The 16,975-nt window shown below is 42.4% G+C and overlaps 1 protein-coding gene across 1 annotated transcript in view; it reads right to left on the bottom strand.

Annotated features, from left to right (window-relative positions):
- The window catches only part of SERINC5 (serine incorporator 5), a 99,676-nt gene that overhangs the window by 29,106 nt on the left and 53,595 nt on the right, over nt 1–16,975 (bottom strand). Inside the window, exons 3-4 of the mRNA XM_025924768.2 lie at nt 1,221–1,399; nt 225–307 (exon numbers count right to left, since the gene is read on the bottom strand). Of these exons, the coding sequence (XP_025780553.2) occupies nt 225–307; nt 1,221–1,399 (262 nt within the window). The remainder of the gene's footprint in view (nt 1–224; nt 308–1,220; nt 1,400–16,975) is intronic.

Here is a 16,975-nt window from a genome sequence, read left to right as displayed (position 1 = left end):
GAAAGACCTAGATGGAGAAAGAGGAGTGAACAGGAAGGGATAGGGAGTGGGGAAGGTGGATACAGTGTGAGCAGGTAAGGCAGGAATTTTTTTTTTTTTTTTTATTAAACCACAAGAAAATCACTAATTCGAAATATCAAAGGCACCCTGGACTACACTTTTGAACAATTTTACAAAATGGGTAAGAACAAAATAAATAGGTACCCCAAATACCCCATTTGTACCATTCAGAAAGGTCTCCTGATCTGGAATGAAGAAAGCTCCTGAGCACATGGCCCCCAACAGCAGAAGTTTAAAGAACCAAAAGCTGGAAAGAAAAAAAAAAAGAGGAAATGTATTAAAATGATATTCATGGAAGGACAAAAGACCTTTTATAAGGTAAGCATGTCAGGGGGCACCTGGGTGGCTCAGTCGGTTAGGCGTCCGACTTCAGCTCAGGTCATGATCTCATGGTTCATAGGTTCGAGCCCCGCATCGGGCTCTGTGCTGACAGCTCAGGCCTGGAGCCTGCTTCGGATTCTGTGTCCCTCACTCTCTGCCCCTCCCCCAGTCATGCTCTGTCTCTCTCTCTCAAAAAAAAAAAAAAAAGAGAGAGAGAAGGTAAGCATGTCAGTCCATGTTTCTACCATTGGTACTGTTCCTTCCAAATTGAGAGGAAGTAATTAAGTGACTGGAGACTGCCTTGTCCCATAATTAAGACCAATTCAGCACAGCCGCTGATTGTGCAAAACACCACTTTGTTGCAGGGGGGTGGAAATGACCTAGGGGTAGGTCTTAGTACTAGAAATAAAAACGCCTATCTCTGCTGCATCTCTCACTGTGGTACTGGCGTGACCAATAGAATTCTAATTCTTGGGCCACTGAGGGGTGACAAATCCCCCCTTCCCGAAAACAAGTGTCAACAATTTCAACTACAGGAAGAGCAGTCAGATGGTCGGATTAGAAGAGGTCAAGGAACACTATTCTGAATATCAGGAAAGGAGAAACTAGGGGCGCCTGGGTGGCTCAGTCGGTTAAGCGTCTGATTCCTCATTTTGGCTCAGGTCGTGATCGGATTGATGCTTTGTGAGTTAGAGCCCCGCACACTAACAGTGCCAAGCCTGCTTGGGATTCACTCCCTCTCTCTCTACCCCTCCCCTGCTCACACTCCCTCTCTCTCAAAATAAATAACTATTCAAAATAAAAAGGGAGAAACCAACCCCCCAAGACTGAAGACTCACCCGTTGTGAATATGCGCTCTACAACCTTTGCTGCTGTTGATTTTCAAGGTCAGAAGGCAGAAGATGAAGAAGAAACAGGCCATTCCAAAACAGACTCTATACACGGCAGAATACCCCACTAGTTTCTCACAGGTGTCACCAGCTTTAATGCCTTTACAGATATCTTCGTAAAAAGGAATCTGAGGAAAAAACAGAAAAAAGTCATCTGTTAAAACTGGGTAAAGAGAGGGGTCCCTGGCTGGCTCAGGCGGAAGAGATTTGACTCTTGATCTTGGGACTGTGGGTTTGAGCCCCATGTTGAATGCAGAGATTACTTTATAAACAAACTTCTAAAAAATAATAATAATAAAGTTGGGTAAAGAGGGGCTGTCATGAAGTGTTCCCTGAGCCTGCAAATCAAAGTCCAATGTGGAAATGTACTTTGGGCATAGAGAAACAAACAATTTTCTCTGAATCATTTTTTTTTTTTAATTTTTTAATGTTTTTATTTATTTTTGAGACAGAGACAGCATGAGCAGGGCAGGGGCAGACAGAGAGGGAGACACAGAATCCGAAGCAGGCTCCAGGCTCTGAGCTGTCAGTACAGAGCCCGACTCAGGGCTCGAACCCACGGACTGTGAGATCATGGCCTGAGCTGAAGTTGGATGCTGAACCGACTGAGCCACCCAGGCGCCCCTCTCTGAATCATTTTTAAAGACACAGTGCTCATAGCATACCACTTCACCTTTACTTAACCTAATGAATTTTGAAATCTAGCATCAGAATTTTTAAAAATTATACTTGTCATTTTTCTTGAAAAGCATAAACATACAGAATAAAAGTGAGAAACTTCCTTCACTCCTGACCCAAAATGTCACTCCTCTCCTCAAGAGAGTTAACAATTTGGTGGGTATTTTTATTAGTTCAGGTGTGTGTGTCCTCATCCCCATACTTAGTCACAATACACACACACAGACACACAGACACACACACACACACACACACACACACACACACACACGTATGGTACCATGTATATAGTATATACAAAAAACAGCTTTATTAAATAAAAGATTATACATATTGTTCTGTGATGTTTCTTTCCAACTAACAGTAAGCCATGGAGATCTTTCCCTATTAATTATACATAAAATCCCAACCCACTTCTTAACCACTATTTAATATTTTATAGTAAGAATTCTAGATCAAAATTGGTAAGCTTCCCACACTGAACTTGTTAGGGACAATTTTTTGTTTCCTGTTATACGTTTTCTTGCTATTACAAATGCTGACTCAATAAACATTGCTATGCCTCCTCATTGCACACATGCCATTATTTATACAGGAAAGACTCCTGACCTAGAAATGGAATCAAGTTTTAGTTTCAAGAGTTAGAGTCAAACCACACTTCAAAGACTGTAGCAATTCATGTCTCATCAGTAATATCTGAGACTGCTCACATTTCCAACCTGAACCTGCAATTTAAAGATAAAGTAAAGGTTCATAACAAATGGCCCCAAGATATGCCACTTTGGTGTGAGAATTACATTGATCTGAAAACAATCAAGTTCCAGAAGACTCAAAAAACTTTGGCCTTCCTTGCTAATTGCCTAAAAAAAAATTAGATGGGGGCAGGGGAGAATTTAATAGAGGACTTGTTCCAGGAAGGCAGCTACCACCATAGACCAGTACAGCATAGTGCACCTGGGTGGCTCAGTCAGTTAAGCATCTGACTTCAGGTCATGATCTCACCCACCATTCGTTGAGTTTGAGCCCTGCTTCAGGTGCGCCCTGCTTCTCTCTTTGAAAGAAAGAAAGAAAAGAAAGAAAGAGAGAGAGAGAGAGAGAGAGAGAGAGAGAGAGAGAGAGAGAAAGAAAGAAAGAAAGAAAGAAAGAAAGAAAGAAAGAAAGAAAGAAAGAAAGAAAGAAAAAACGAACAAACTACAGCATACTATGAACTAGGTAGTAGACAAGGAGGAATTCAGCAAGGTCTGTTTATGAAAATTCCTCTGTCCGTTGCTTCCATATGGCCCAGCAAATCTGTTTACCAAGCATTTACCCTTTATCTTCCAGTAAATTGCCTTCCTTCCCATCGGAGTCTCGAAGTCTCAAGCCCCTTCCCCCTTAGTTCAGAATGACATATATACCTCATTTTGTCTATCTTTGGAATCTCATGTTTATGAGATTATGTGGATTCTGTGAAAGTATGACATTAAGTTTGATTTCCCCTATTAATCTGTCTTGTATCAATTTAATTTTTAGACCAGCCAGGAAATTCTTGAAGGGTGAGGAAAAATTTTCCTCCCCCAAAATAAAAAACACTATCTTGTTTCAATGTCCTCATTATGAGTAGTGTTCACATCTTTTGTTAAATTTATGGCTATCTGCATTTTTCTCTCTGAATTGGCTATTAATTGAGCTTTTTTTTTTTTTGATCTGTTGACACTGTTATTTATGAGTCTTAATCTTCTGATAAATGTTGGCAATGGTTTCTTCTAGTCCAACTAGAAGGTTTCAATGTAAAACCTATATGCATTACCAGAATGATTAAAATCTTCCATAATAGGGGCGGGTGCCTGGGTGGCTCAGTTGGTTGAGCGTCCAACTTCAGCTCAGGTCATGATCTCATGATTTGTGAGTTAGAGCCCCACATCAGGCTCTGTGCTGACAGCTCAGAGCCTAGAGCCTGCTTCGGATTCTATCTCCTTCTCTCTCTGCCCCTCCCCACTTGTGCTCTGTCTCTCTGTCTCTCAAAAATAAATAAAATAAAATAAAAAATTTTTTAATCTTCCATAATAAAAACAAGCAGTATATTTCTAACTAATGTTGGAAAATAAAGATTTAGTCAATGGTTATTAAAAAAAAAAAAGAAAAGAAACTTTGCTTCTTATTAACATCAAAGTGGAACATTCTTCAGAACAAAACAATAAGCTGAAAATCACATTGTAACTGTTATTCACAAGACAAAAAAATATCGCAGAGGGAAAAAAAAATGACACAAAGCTGGAAGTAAAATTGAAGCATGACAAGCTAGTTTTTTCTTCAGAAAAGATTTTTTTAAGCTTATTTATTTTGAGAGCGAGAGAGAGAGAGAGAGAGAGAGAGAGAGAGAGAGAGGAGTAGCAAAGCGAGAGATAGAGAGCAAGAATTCCAAACGCGGGGCTTGTACTCACAAACTGCAAGATCATGATCTGAGCCGAAACCAAGAGCTGGACGCTCAACCAACTGAGCCACCCAGATGCCCCTCTCCAGAAATTATCTTAAAGGCTACTCAGATTTCCATCAGCAAAAGGAAAACTAAATTTAATTGGAGTTCATTTTCCTGAACGAAGATTCCCTCCACTCAGAAAATGTCTGCAGTCATTATAATACCTGAATCTGAAACATGTTTTTCCAAAATAGCATGTTTTTTCAAGTAAATGCCTCGGGCAAAAATGCATTCTTGCTGAGAACCAATTAGTATAGGTCCTTGTCTCTGAACAGATACACAAGATTTCATAAAGAAATTTCAAATATTTTGTAGTCAGAAAGTTTCTACAACCGCAATTTTCTTTTTTTTTTAGATCAGTTCAAGATGTAAAAGAATAGAGACACTACTGTATTTTTTAACAGGCTACAAAACAAAGTAGGATGTGTAGGATTACCAGATAAAATACAAAGTGTATAGTTAAATTTAAATTTTGCACAATGACAGATTTTTTAGTCTCAGTACATCTGCAGGAGTGCTGACAGTACGGACTCCATCTCTGGCCCTCCTGCTGGTTTGTGTTCACTTGATGACCTCTCTTGGGGCTGGGTGTTCAGGGCGCCCTGGAGATTAATATACTTAGAAATGCCTGCCAAGCCCAGATGGAGGCTGGGGGAGGCTTGTTTGGGCCCTATGAATCAGTTAGATAGAACACGGTCTTCCCTCTTCCTGAGGCACAGGTGGTGCCAAAAGATCTAATTAAAGGTTAGCTGTCAATTAGGTACATGTGAACCCTCTGACCTCATGACAGTGCTCTCACGCATGTCCCCTCCCTCTGTAAAATCCAAACTAAGGCCCAGACTTTGCAGAGAATAACTGCACTTGCCGCAGATCCTTCTCTGCCAGATCCACTCCCCACAACCCCTCACCCCCACACTCAGTAAGTTACCCTAAATAAAACTCTGTATAAATTGTATCGAGTTGCCTGCTTCGGTTTCCAGTCTCAAAGTTGCCTTCTCAGTTTGGGAGAAATAATTTACTACTCTTCCTCCTCTACCTTCTAACAATGAATGCTCCATACAATATTTGGGACATACTTATGCTAAAAAAAAAAAAAGCATTCCTTGTCATAAAATAAAGCTCAAAAGAAGTCAGGCTCTCTCTGGAAGGGGCCAGGTGTACTCCATGCTAGAAAGATGAAAAGATGACTGGTTTCAGTAGGTGGGTATGGTGGAAGGCCCTGGTTCAAAAGTCCAGGTAACAGATGAAGAAGGTAAGCCACTGGTAGGGAGACTAGAAATTCTGTAGGTAAAAGTCCTAACTGGTAGGAGTATATGAATGACAAGAATGAAGTGAAGGAGGGGGCGGTGGGTACTGTTTGGGGTGGTGGGGGAATGGGGTTGGCATAGGACAAACAGGGGAACTAGAACACATCAGGCGTTTGTTTTAACATACAGGGTTGGAGGCACCCTGGGGCATCCCAGTGAAAATGTCTAGTCTGGAAATTGTTTTAGGACAGCGATTCGGACTAGGCCCAAGGGCACAGGAAGCACTCCCATGCAGGTAATAAGAGAAGTCAGCAAGTGCTTTCTGAAGGAGTCTCACTTTTTAGCTTGTGTTTTACCATAAGTGAGCAAACTCACAGGGTTAAAAATCGTCAAATAGTCAACATCCAAAAACCAAATGATCCAATTAAAAAATGGGCAGAAGACACGAACAGACATTTGTCCAAAGTTGACATCCAGATGGCCAACAGACACATAAAAAGATGCTCATCATGACTTACCATCAGGAAAATACAAATCAAAACTACAATAAGATATCACCTCACACCTGTCAGAATGGCTACAATCAACAACACAAGACACAAAAGGGGTTGGTGAGGATGTGGACAAAGGGGAACCTCACGCACTGTTGGTGGGAATGCAAACTGGTGCACCGCTTTGCAAAACAGTGTGGAGGTTCCTCAAAAAGTTAAAAATAAAACTACCCTATGCTCCAGCAAATGCACTACTGGGTATTTACCTAAAGAACAGAAGAACACCAGTTCAAAGGGATACATGTACCCCTATATTTATAGCAGCATTATTTACAACAGCCAAATTATGGAAGCAGCCCAAGTGTCCATCAAAAGATGAATGGAAAGGGGCGCCTGGGTGGCTCAGTCGGTTAAGCGGCCGACTTCGGCTCAGGTAGTGATTTCACGGTCCGTGAGTTCGAGCCCTGTGTCGGGCTCTGTGCTGACAGCTCAGAGCCTGGAGCCCGTTTCAGATTCTGTGTCTCCTCTCTCTCTGACCCTCCCCTGCTCATGCTCTGTCTCTCTCTGTCTCAAAAATAAATAAACGTTAAAAAAAATTTTTTTTTTAAAAAAAGAAAGATGAATGGAAAAAGAAGATGTGGTGTTCATACACACATACAGTAGAATATTATTCATCCGTTAAAAAGAATGAAATCCTGCTATTTGCAATGACATGGATAGAGCTATACAGTACAATGCTAAGCAAAATAAGTCAGAGAAAGACAAATACCATATCATTTCACTCCTATGTGGAATTTCAGAAACAAAACAATGAGCAAAGGGGGGAAAAGGAGAGAGACAAACCAAGAAACAGACTCTTAATTATAGGGAACAAATTGATGGTTACCAGAGGGGAGGGGGATGGGGGGATAAGTGATAGGGATTAAGGAGTGCACTTGTCTTAAAATGAGCACCGGGTGATGTATGGAATTGATTCATTATATTGTACACCTGAAACTAATATATTCACACTGCACCTTAACTAACCGGAATTAAGATAAAGGTTAATTTAAAGAATGTTTTTAATTTATTTATTTTGAGAGAGCGAGAGAGACTGAGCACGCACACAGGTGGGAAAGGGGCAGAGACAGAGACAGAGAATCCCAAGCAGGCTCTGCACTGTCAGCACAGAGTCCAACGCAGTACTCGGTCTCACAAACTGTGAGATCATGACCTGAGCTAAGAACAAGAGTCCAATGCTTAACCAACTGAGCCACCCAGACACCCCATTAGGCTGTTTTGCTTATACAGAACTTATTGCTCTACAATACTCATCCACCTCTCCCTCCTTCCCTTCTCTTTTCCACTCAGTCAGCAAAACTAATTTCTGACATTCCCCCCTCAACTATGACACAAGCATGTCAGTACCCCTTTCATCTACACCAGCCCATCTTTTAACTTCAGGCGCTTCTCTGCCTAACTCCCCACAAATCCACTTCTCTCCTCTCCTCCCCAAACCCATTTCAAGGAGAACACTAATGCCAGGAGGCCTAAACTTCCACTCTAAACACCCCCCCCCCCCCGGCTTATTTACTCCCAGAGGCTCTCAGGCTCATCAAAAGGTGAGTATGTGTTTCATCCAAAATAAAAGTAGCCAAACTACCCACTGCTGTAAGTACTAAGACCTGCTTTATACTCGGTGGGTGACTTAGTCAGTTAGTCCTCAGTAAATGGTGAATATTTTTAGGCAAAGAACCTCTACACTGAACAAGCTGGCAGGATTCACGAAGGGGGAATTTGCTCTGGTTCAATATTTGCTCTTCCAAGTTCCATCCCAGTTTTAAAAAAAGAAAACACACATCATACACAGGCTCCACACTGTGGAGTGAAGGCAATGGGCTGGCTCAGGGTGTTGCCTCCTTAAGTCGGGCCCTGGGCATCCAAGGACACTACATCTATGTTGGTTCTGTAGGGACCTGTGGGCAAAAGGTTTCCTTTCAATCCTCAAGGCAGCCAAACTCAAAGCCATAAAATTATCAGAAAAAATAAACAAGGACTCAGTGGACTTCCAACCCCAACTCCCCTACTAACTTGAGCAAATTACACACCCTTTCTGAGCTTCAATTTCCGTATCTGTACAATGAAATAAAATTGCCATCTACCTTATGAAGTTGTCCTGAGAATTAAATCAGTCAGTCCTTGTAAAGTGATTGCCACAGTTCCTAATCCATAATAGCCATTAACTAAACTTCCTGGGGTGCCTGGCTGGCTCAGTCTCAGAGCATGAGCCTCTTAATCTCAGGGTCAAGAGTTCAAGCCCCACATTTTAAAGAGAAAGGAAGGAAGGAAGGAAGGAAGGAAGGAAGGAAGGAAGGAAGGAAGGAAGGAAGGAAGGAAGGAAGGGAGGAGGGAAGAGGGAGGGAGGGAGGGAGGAAGAAAGATCTTTCCAGGGAGGGAATCAGCACATTACATGAACAACTGACGGGTTGCTGCATTCTGACTTAAACACAGTGGGGAATAAGCATCTTAGAAATCAGGAGATACTCTACTCACTTTACCAAAGGATTGGTGTTGCAAGATACAGGCTAACTTCCAATAAGATGACTCCTTCTCTGGTATATTTATATAAGAACTGAGTTCCAAAAAACAACATTCATTTATCTGTTTTTCAGAGACCTAGCCACTGGTCAGAGAAAATATATATGAACTCCCAAATCAGGGAAGATATTTTCAAAACATCAACACAAGTATGAAGCTCAAAGACATGGAAGCTGGAAGGAAATCCACACAATTTTTCCTACACAGGAGAGATGCCAGCTACGCCCCCCCAAACAACTTCAGTCTCAGAGGAGTAAGTATCAAGAACCCACAGAAGAGCTATGGAAAGGCCTACACACAGGTCTCGTTGGCCCAAGGCCCAGATGCTACAAACTTAGAAAAAAGTATGGACTTTGGGAGGGTTCTTACAGAAGCAGAGAGGAGGAAGATGAGAGGTGTGTCCTCCTAATATGAAAGTGTTATTTGGGAGAGATGAGAAAATGGCATATTAGTAAAGCTAAAGATTCTTACATTATATAAAATTTCCAGGACATTTCCATTTAAAATTTCCATATAAAAGCTGCAAGGAAAGCTTTGGGCAGGTTGGCATGAGTAATAGCATGAAAACCAGAAGAACTAGCTCTGCAAGTTCTGTTTAATATCTCTTGACAATGAATTTCATAACCAGAGCCTCTTTCTGTCTGCCTCTCCTCTTTCTGGTATTCCACTTATCTTCAAACTTTCTAAGGCAATTTGTTTTTCTCTGTGGAATAATGTCAGGTCTGTATCAGTGATGTCTGTCACCCGCCAACAGACAGGAGCTGTGAAATGGGGAACACCGAAGTCAGCTTCGATCCTCCTGTAGACCACCTCTGGGCTCATTCCTTGATAAGTGATTATCTCTGAGGCCATTTTTTGTGATGGGGTACAGGTTTTTATTTTCATTTTTTTATTTTAGAAAGAGCGCACACGCATGAGAAGGGGAGAGTGGCAGAGTGAGGGAGAGAAAGACTCCCAAGCAGGCTCCACGATCAGCGCAGAGCCCAATGCAGGGCTCAATCCCACGAACGGAACCGTGAGATCATGACCTAAGTAAGCCCAAATCAAGAGTCAGGTGCTCAATGGACTGAGCCACCCAAGCGCCCCCTGGGGGTAGGGGTGGGACTATTTAAAATCAGTACCAACAACCAACACTCACTTCTCTTTGGGGTGGGTTTCTAAATATTTTTAAGATGCAAGTCTCCATTTGTCATTGTTAAAAACCACAGGAGGAACGAAACTTCCACAGTCTAGTTTTATCTGACCCTGCCACCTCTGAAATCAGGAACTCAATGCCTCCAACAGTAACTCTGCAGAATCACAGAGGCATGATACAGAGCTGGCATTAGCACTCACAGCTCCTCCACCTCAAGCATTTCATCAGGATCGGCACAGCCCCAAATATGATTAGACAGAAAACAACTCTGTTCAAACTGTCAACAAAAAGCTTTCAACAGAAACAAAACAACTCCCCGAGGACTGACTAATTATGATGGAATGAAAGGATCTTCCACGGGAGAACAGGGATCAACTAATGCCAGTCTCTAGAAGAGAATTAGGTAACATCGAAGGTAGAATGTACAAACTACACCACACCAGTAACACAAGTAAGAGTTAATCCCAGTGAAAGCTTTTATAGCTCTGCATTCAGGAGGCAACAGCATCGGGGAATGGGTGCCATGGAATGGATAGGTCCCATTTGCTGATTTGATGTAAGCCTACAGATTAAGGCAGAGGAACTCAGGTACAGGAATCCTGGTTTCTAGCTTGAGAGCTGATCTGATGGCAGACCAGTGGTGGGGCAATAATTCACTTAAAAAACAGATTGCATTGGAGGTGTCTGTATCAATGGGAAGCATGAGCCGGTGACTAAGCAAGGTGCGGTGCTCCAGGAAGATAGCTGGACTAGAGACAAAGATTTGGTAGACCAGCAGAAGTGGTAAAAGAGGCAATCATAGGTAAACTCACGGGGAGAGGAATGCGGTGAAGGAGGGGAGGGGGGACAGGGGTGGACACAGCCCCAAATGCTGGGGAATGCAAATATTCAGGGGCTGGGGAGAAGGAAAAAACTCAAGGAAGAAACTGAAAAACTACAAACTGAAGAAGAGAAGTGGAAGGAGAGGCATTCAAGAAGCAGAATGTGGACCGTCTGGGTGGCTCAGTCTCTGGCATCTGACTTCAGCTCAGGTCATGGTCTCACGGCTTGTGAGGTCATGAGTTTGAGCCCTGAGTCAGACTGCCTGCTGTCAGCACAGAGTCCATGCAGATCCCTCTGTCCCCCCTCTCCCTCTGTCCCTCCCCAACTCACTCTCTCAAAAATGAAAACAAACATTTAAAAAAAAAAAAAAGGAAGCAGAGTGTGGTCAGCAGTGTCAAATAATGCCAATGTGAGGGGACTGAGAAGTAACATTGGGTCTGGCAGCCAAGAGTCATTTGGGACATTGAATCAAAATATTCTCTAGAGCCAGTGGGAGCAGAAGCCGAACTACAGATGGTTGAGGAGATAGCCCAGGTCTGTGAATGGGTCAGGAAGGGAACCCAGCAGGGTCTTTTGCCCATACTTCCAAGAAATCAAGCAGCAAAGGCCAAGGATCATTCCTAAATTGTATTGATTTGTGATTACTCATGCAATACTTAATAATTACATTCTTGTTGCCAAGGAAAATGTAAATTACAATAAAGGTAGAGAAAATACAACCCTCTTGACCATTATCACCCCACCTCCAACTTGATTGCTCCCCAGAGGTAAGCACTGTTGCAGCTGCATGCATACCCTTATGGACACTTTGATGTGTTATTCTACACTCACTATGTCTTGGGGATGGTTGCATGTCTGTACCAACCCTAATTTAGTTTCTGTTACCCAACTGCCAGACATTTAGGTTGTTCCTGATTTTTCACTCTTATAAAAATAATGCATGGGAATGCAAGATGGTGCAGCCACTCTGGAAAATAGTATGGAGGTTCCTCAAAAAACTAAAACTAGAGGTTCCTCAAAAAACTAAAAACTAAAAATAGAGCTCCCCTACAACCCAGCAATTGCACTACTAGGCATTTATCCACAGGATACAGGTGTGCTGTTTCAAAGGGGCAGGCACCCCCATGTTTATAATAGCACTATCAATTATAGCTAAAGTATGGAAAGAGCCCAAATGCTCATCGATGGATGAATGGATAAAGAAGATGTGGTATATCTATACAATGGAGTATTACTCAGCCATCAAAAAGAATGAAATCTTGCCATTTGCAACTACACAGATGGAAGTGAAGGATATTATGCTAAGTGAAATTAGTCAGTCTGTTGCATCCACACGACTCCTGAAACAGAATGCTACGGGCACCAGTGACAGTCACAACAAAGTTTATTACAATGAGAGGCAAGGCCGACCAATCGGGACCAACACTCTTGATAAGAGAGCGCCCTGAACAGCCGGGGTAGAGTTTTTATAGCCGATCACATCGTTTTATCATCACCTGGGAACAGAACAAAGAAATAGTTTCCAGATGAGTTAGAAACAGTTGCCAGATGAGTTAGAAACAGTTGCCTAATGAGGTGCTTATTTTAGACTTTCTGCCTCTAAGTTGCAACCAGTGGATCTCCTTGACCCTGCCTCTGATGCTCTTTTCTTTGAACTTTTGTTTCCTTAATTGGTGAAGCCTAATTTACAAGAGTATGAGGCTTAGTTTACAAGAGTAAAGCAAGGCTGTTATCTCTTAACCTTCAGTGTCAACACAAAGCTGTTATTTTTCAAGCTAAGCATTAGCCCTACACTACAATTTAACCCTTACAAGTCAGAGAAAGACAAATATCATATGACTTCACACATATGAGGACTTTAAGATAAGGGAAAGGAAACAAAAATAATATAAAAACAGGGAGGGGGACAAAACAGAAGAGACTCTTAAATATGGAGAACAAACAGAGGGTTACTGGAGGGGTTGTGGGAGGGGGGATGGGCTAAATGGGTAAGGGGCACTAAGGAATCTACTCCTGAAATCATTGTTGCGCTATATGCTAATTCGGATGTAAACTTAAAAAAAAAAAAAAAATCAAATTTAAAAAAAAAACTTGAAAAAAAATGCATGATGGATATTTTCCCCACTGTACATATCTCTCTACATGCGTGTAAAACATTAAGGAGGGCAGACACCAAGAAGGTAACTTTGGGTCATAAACTTAGTATGTTTTAAATTTTAACAGATATTGCCAAACTCTCCCCAGGGAGGGTTTTTGTGAACTGTAGGGTTAGAGTAAGAGGGTGAGTAGAAGAAAGGAAAGAAAATGTCAGGAGAGCCACATACATACTCCTGGGAGCCAGGAAATCCTCCACTGGCCCCCTGGGGGTCAGCATCTCAATCCTCTTTCCTGAGTGTCTTCACCCATTACACACTGCCCCGATAATCAAGGCAAGTGGGGTGGGAATGGGACCCTCTGAGATCAAGGAGAAAATCTACACTTCACCCCAGAAACAACTTAAAACTCACTACAGAGGTTTGCACTTTGTTTTAGTGGTTACTGCCCCCCTACTCCTCCCACAGAACACAGGGTCTGGATGCAGAACTTTCTGCTGCCCTGGGAGGAGAAAGGTCAATAAAGAATCACTCGTGAACACAGAGATGCTGGGGGTTCTATAACAAGAAGACTAAACATCTCAACAGGAACACTTTTCTATTCGGATAACTTATCAGACAAAAGACATGCTTGTAGCCTAAGTGAGCCCCAAACAGGCTTTCTTTGTGAATATGTGGACTTGCAATACAGCGATGACATGTTATACACAAATTCAACTGTGTGTGACCGTCTTCTATAACCAAGTTCTTTAAACCAGCGAAACTAGAGCTTGCATGTGCAATCTTTCTTCCATACTACGCATTACATTGTACAATTCAATATACAATATAGCACAGAGATCATCGTTCACTCACTCATTCACATCTACTATGTGCAGGTATTGTGCTAGGTTATAGGGATACAAGCAGTGAATAAAATGGGTTTAAAAAATCCATGCTGGGGTGCCTGGGCAGCTCGGTGAGTTAAGCATCCAACTCTTGGTTTCGGCTCAGGTCGTGATCTCACAGCTTCATGGGCTGAAGCCCGGCATTGGGCTCTGCAATAACAGTGCAGAGCACACTTGGGATTCTCTCTCTGTTCCTCTCACACTTGTGCTGTCTCTGTCCTCTCAAAATAAATAAACTTAATAATAATAATAATATTAATAATAAAATCCATGCTGACAAGAAGCTAACTTTCTAGTGAAATGTTGTACACACAGAACCACGTGTGCTCTCCTTTATGGGTATTTTCATGGTTAATTTTCACTGCTCATGCATGGTTTTTGCCTTAAGTGGGACATGAGAATCTAAAATCCCCAAAGGATCGGACTCTACCATACACAGAACCTCAAGTTTCTGAGAGATCCTAGTCCCCAGTCCTCGTACTGAGGACCAGGACATGGCAGACACTCAGGTTTCTGACCCAGCATCTTTCCCATTTTGCCATTTATTGGACCTGGAATGGGGTGTCCCCAGCAACAGGGGACCCACAATCTCATTTTCTCCATCCCCACTTCTTGCTGACCACCAAAATGCTTGGTTTGGCTATATAAAAAAAATGTAAGTTTTCTTTTCTTTTTAATCATTACCATTTATTTCAAAAGGCCACATAGAATAAGACAGACTGTTAAACGTGTCACACTAAATTTATTGGTACATTATTCTCGTCTCGTTGACACAACATGTGGTTGACCCATCCCAGTTATCTGCAACTTCAGGACTCTGGTGTCTTCAACACAAAGTTTAAGCCACTGAATTTCTCCCCCCAGAGAGGAGAGAATTAACTGCATACGACAAGCATAGAGCCACAAACACAAGAATCAAACACTCACAGCCTATGGGTCAAATTCAGCTAGCTTCTGTTTGTGCAAATAAAGTTTTATTGGAACACAGCCATGCTCCTTTGTTGGCACATTGTTTGGGTGCTTTTGCCCCACAATGGCAGGGTCTGAGTAGTTGCTACAGGCCACAAAGCCCTCAGAGCAGAGAATGTTTTCTAGCTGACTCTCCACAGGAAAAGTTAACAGCCTAGACTACCAGAAATAACAGCTGAGGAGTTGTGTAGCAAGGGTGAATAAAATTAACATCTCAAAGGCAAATGACAAGTGGTGATGACTTACTCTACAGATCAAAAGCCAAAGGACCAGCAGAGAACAGAGAGGTCCATTTGGAGGATTTTCTGAGTGTCCAGGACTCCACCCTGCCTTCTCACCTCCACTGAGATTCTTTCCCTCCTCCAGAGCACTGCTGTCCCAAAATGGAACTATTGCTTTAAATGAATTCAACTGTACATCTCCTATATGCCATTTTTAGAGCAGTACATTAAGTGTTTTAATTTATCTGCCGGGTGGTGGAGGAGATGGGGGGAGGACATGCCTGGGAGTTCCAATGCTCCTCTCTGCAGGCCAAAAGCCCTCAATAGCTCTAACAGAAAAAAGTCCTCACATCTGTTATGCAAACACACCATGTGCAACCAAAAATAAAAGCCATACTGATGAAAGCCGACATTTCGGAAGATAATTTTAGACTTATTTTAAAACTGTAGAAACAGTCTCACTGAAATGTAAAAACCACAGCCCCAAAATGCCTGACCCCCTAGTGATTAAGCTCAAGGCTGCTTTAGAGGTCAACACGCTCCATTCCATTACAAACCTCCCACCTCACCTTAGCTTCGCTGTGTCCAAAGACGCAGAGAAAACATTCCTGAGTGCTAATGTGACCCCAAAGGTCAATAGAAATGATGGCTAAGCTGACAGCAAGGTCTCCAAGTCGCTAATGGAGTTCTCGTACTTGGAGCTTTCAAACACACCCACGTGCATACGGCCTCTCTCACATCAAGGGGTTCCTTCTGCATACACTCACCAAACTGGTCTCTTTCTCCCCGACCTGAGGTCTGGTTCTCTAAGGACAACAACCCTGTTACTCATACTTACATCCCCTGCACTTTGCACAGTGCTTGGCATCTACATAGTAAAGAAGGAAAGACAGGAGGAAAGAAGGAATTATAGGACTTAAAAGACTTTTTCAAGCACGAACTCAGATTACAGTGTAACCAAGTAACACGATCACCCTGTTAAATTCTGAAGAGCATCAAGACTCAACTATTCACAATATTTATGTAGCGTTTAAAAAAAAAAAAATTTATGTAGCGTTTTGAGGCTACCCACTCCTAGTTCCCTCTGTATTGTGCCATTTGTCTGCTCCCTCGGGCCCATTTTTATAATGACAGAACTGTTCATTTCCAACTGTAAGCTCTTGTCTGCCCTATTTATCTGCGGAGCGCTCCAAGGTCCCATTGGCAGACAGCTGCTGAAGAGATGCTTTTGAGGATGACAGAGAAAGGGGGCAGGAAAACTTGAGTTCTCACATCCTATCATTTCTTCACTTCCCATAGCCAGATCCACCCTGAAACAGTGATCCTCTTAACACCTGATGCCCCTCCCCCAAAGTTTCTAGGTAACAGACCCGCAGGTCTAAGGACAATAACTATTGTTTCTTTTTCTCTGGCTCCGGGCAAGCTCATTATTACTGGACAAGGATCAAACCTCTCTGCCCTTGGTTCAGACTGGAAAAAAAAAAAAAAAAAAAAAAAAAAAAAGACTCTCAGCAGGGTATCCATTAGTTCAAATGACTGCTTGTAGTACAGAACTATTTCCCACCATCATTTTCCCCCTGGAATTCGGAATTCACTTGTGTGCAGAAGGGTGAGGCCTGAGGGAGGGGAGGGGTGAGGGATGGGAGGGTTGCAGGGACTCTGTTTTCTCCCACATGTTGTTAGGTCTAGATGGAATTCACACCAAAGATAAAACTGTTTGGAAACATGTGTCCCCAAAGTCCCTCCCCCTTGGAAGGGAGGGGACCTAGAGCATTTAAGAGGTGGAACCTCACTACCAGCTCCCCACAGGAAAATCTTCATTAGGGCACAGTGAGAATATTCCCACGGTGTCCTCACAAAGGACTTGGGGTTTGATGGCCCAAATCCACCTTTAACCTGAGAAACATACTCATTGATAAACTTGGCACATGCAAGGCACAACAGTACCATGAACTCAGCTGCTGTTCAGAAAGACAACTTCTGGGAAGCATTCTATCCCAGCTGAATTTAAAAACAAAAACAAAAACAAAACAAAAAGAACAAACTCCAGAATCAAAGAACTGGGTCAGGTCAGCAATTATTATTATTTTTCTGCTAATGTGACTCTTGTTCTAACACAAAAACAT

The sequence above is a fragment of the Puma concolor genome, chromosome A1, assembly GCF_028749965.1.
Source record: "Puma concolor isolate L17-30 chromosome A1, mPumCon1.1.hap2, whole genome shotgun sequence".
NCBI classification, from domain to species: Eukaryota; Metazoa; Chordata; class Mammalia; order Carnivora; family Felidae; genus Puma; species Puma concolor.
This window is presented reverse-complemented; position numbering and strand designations above follow the sequence as displayed.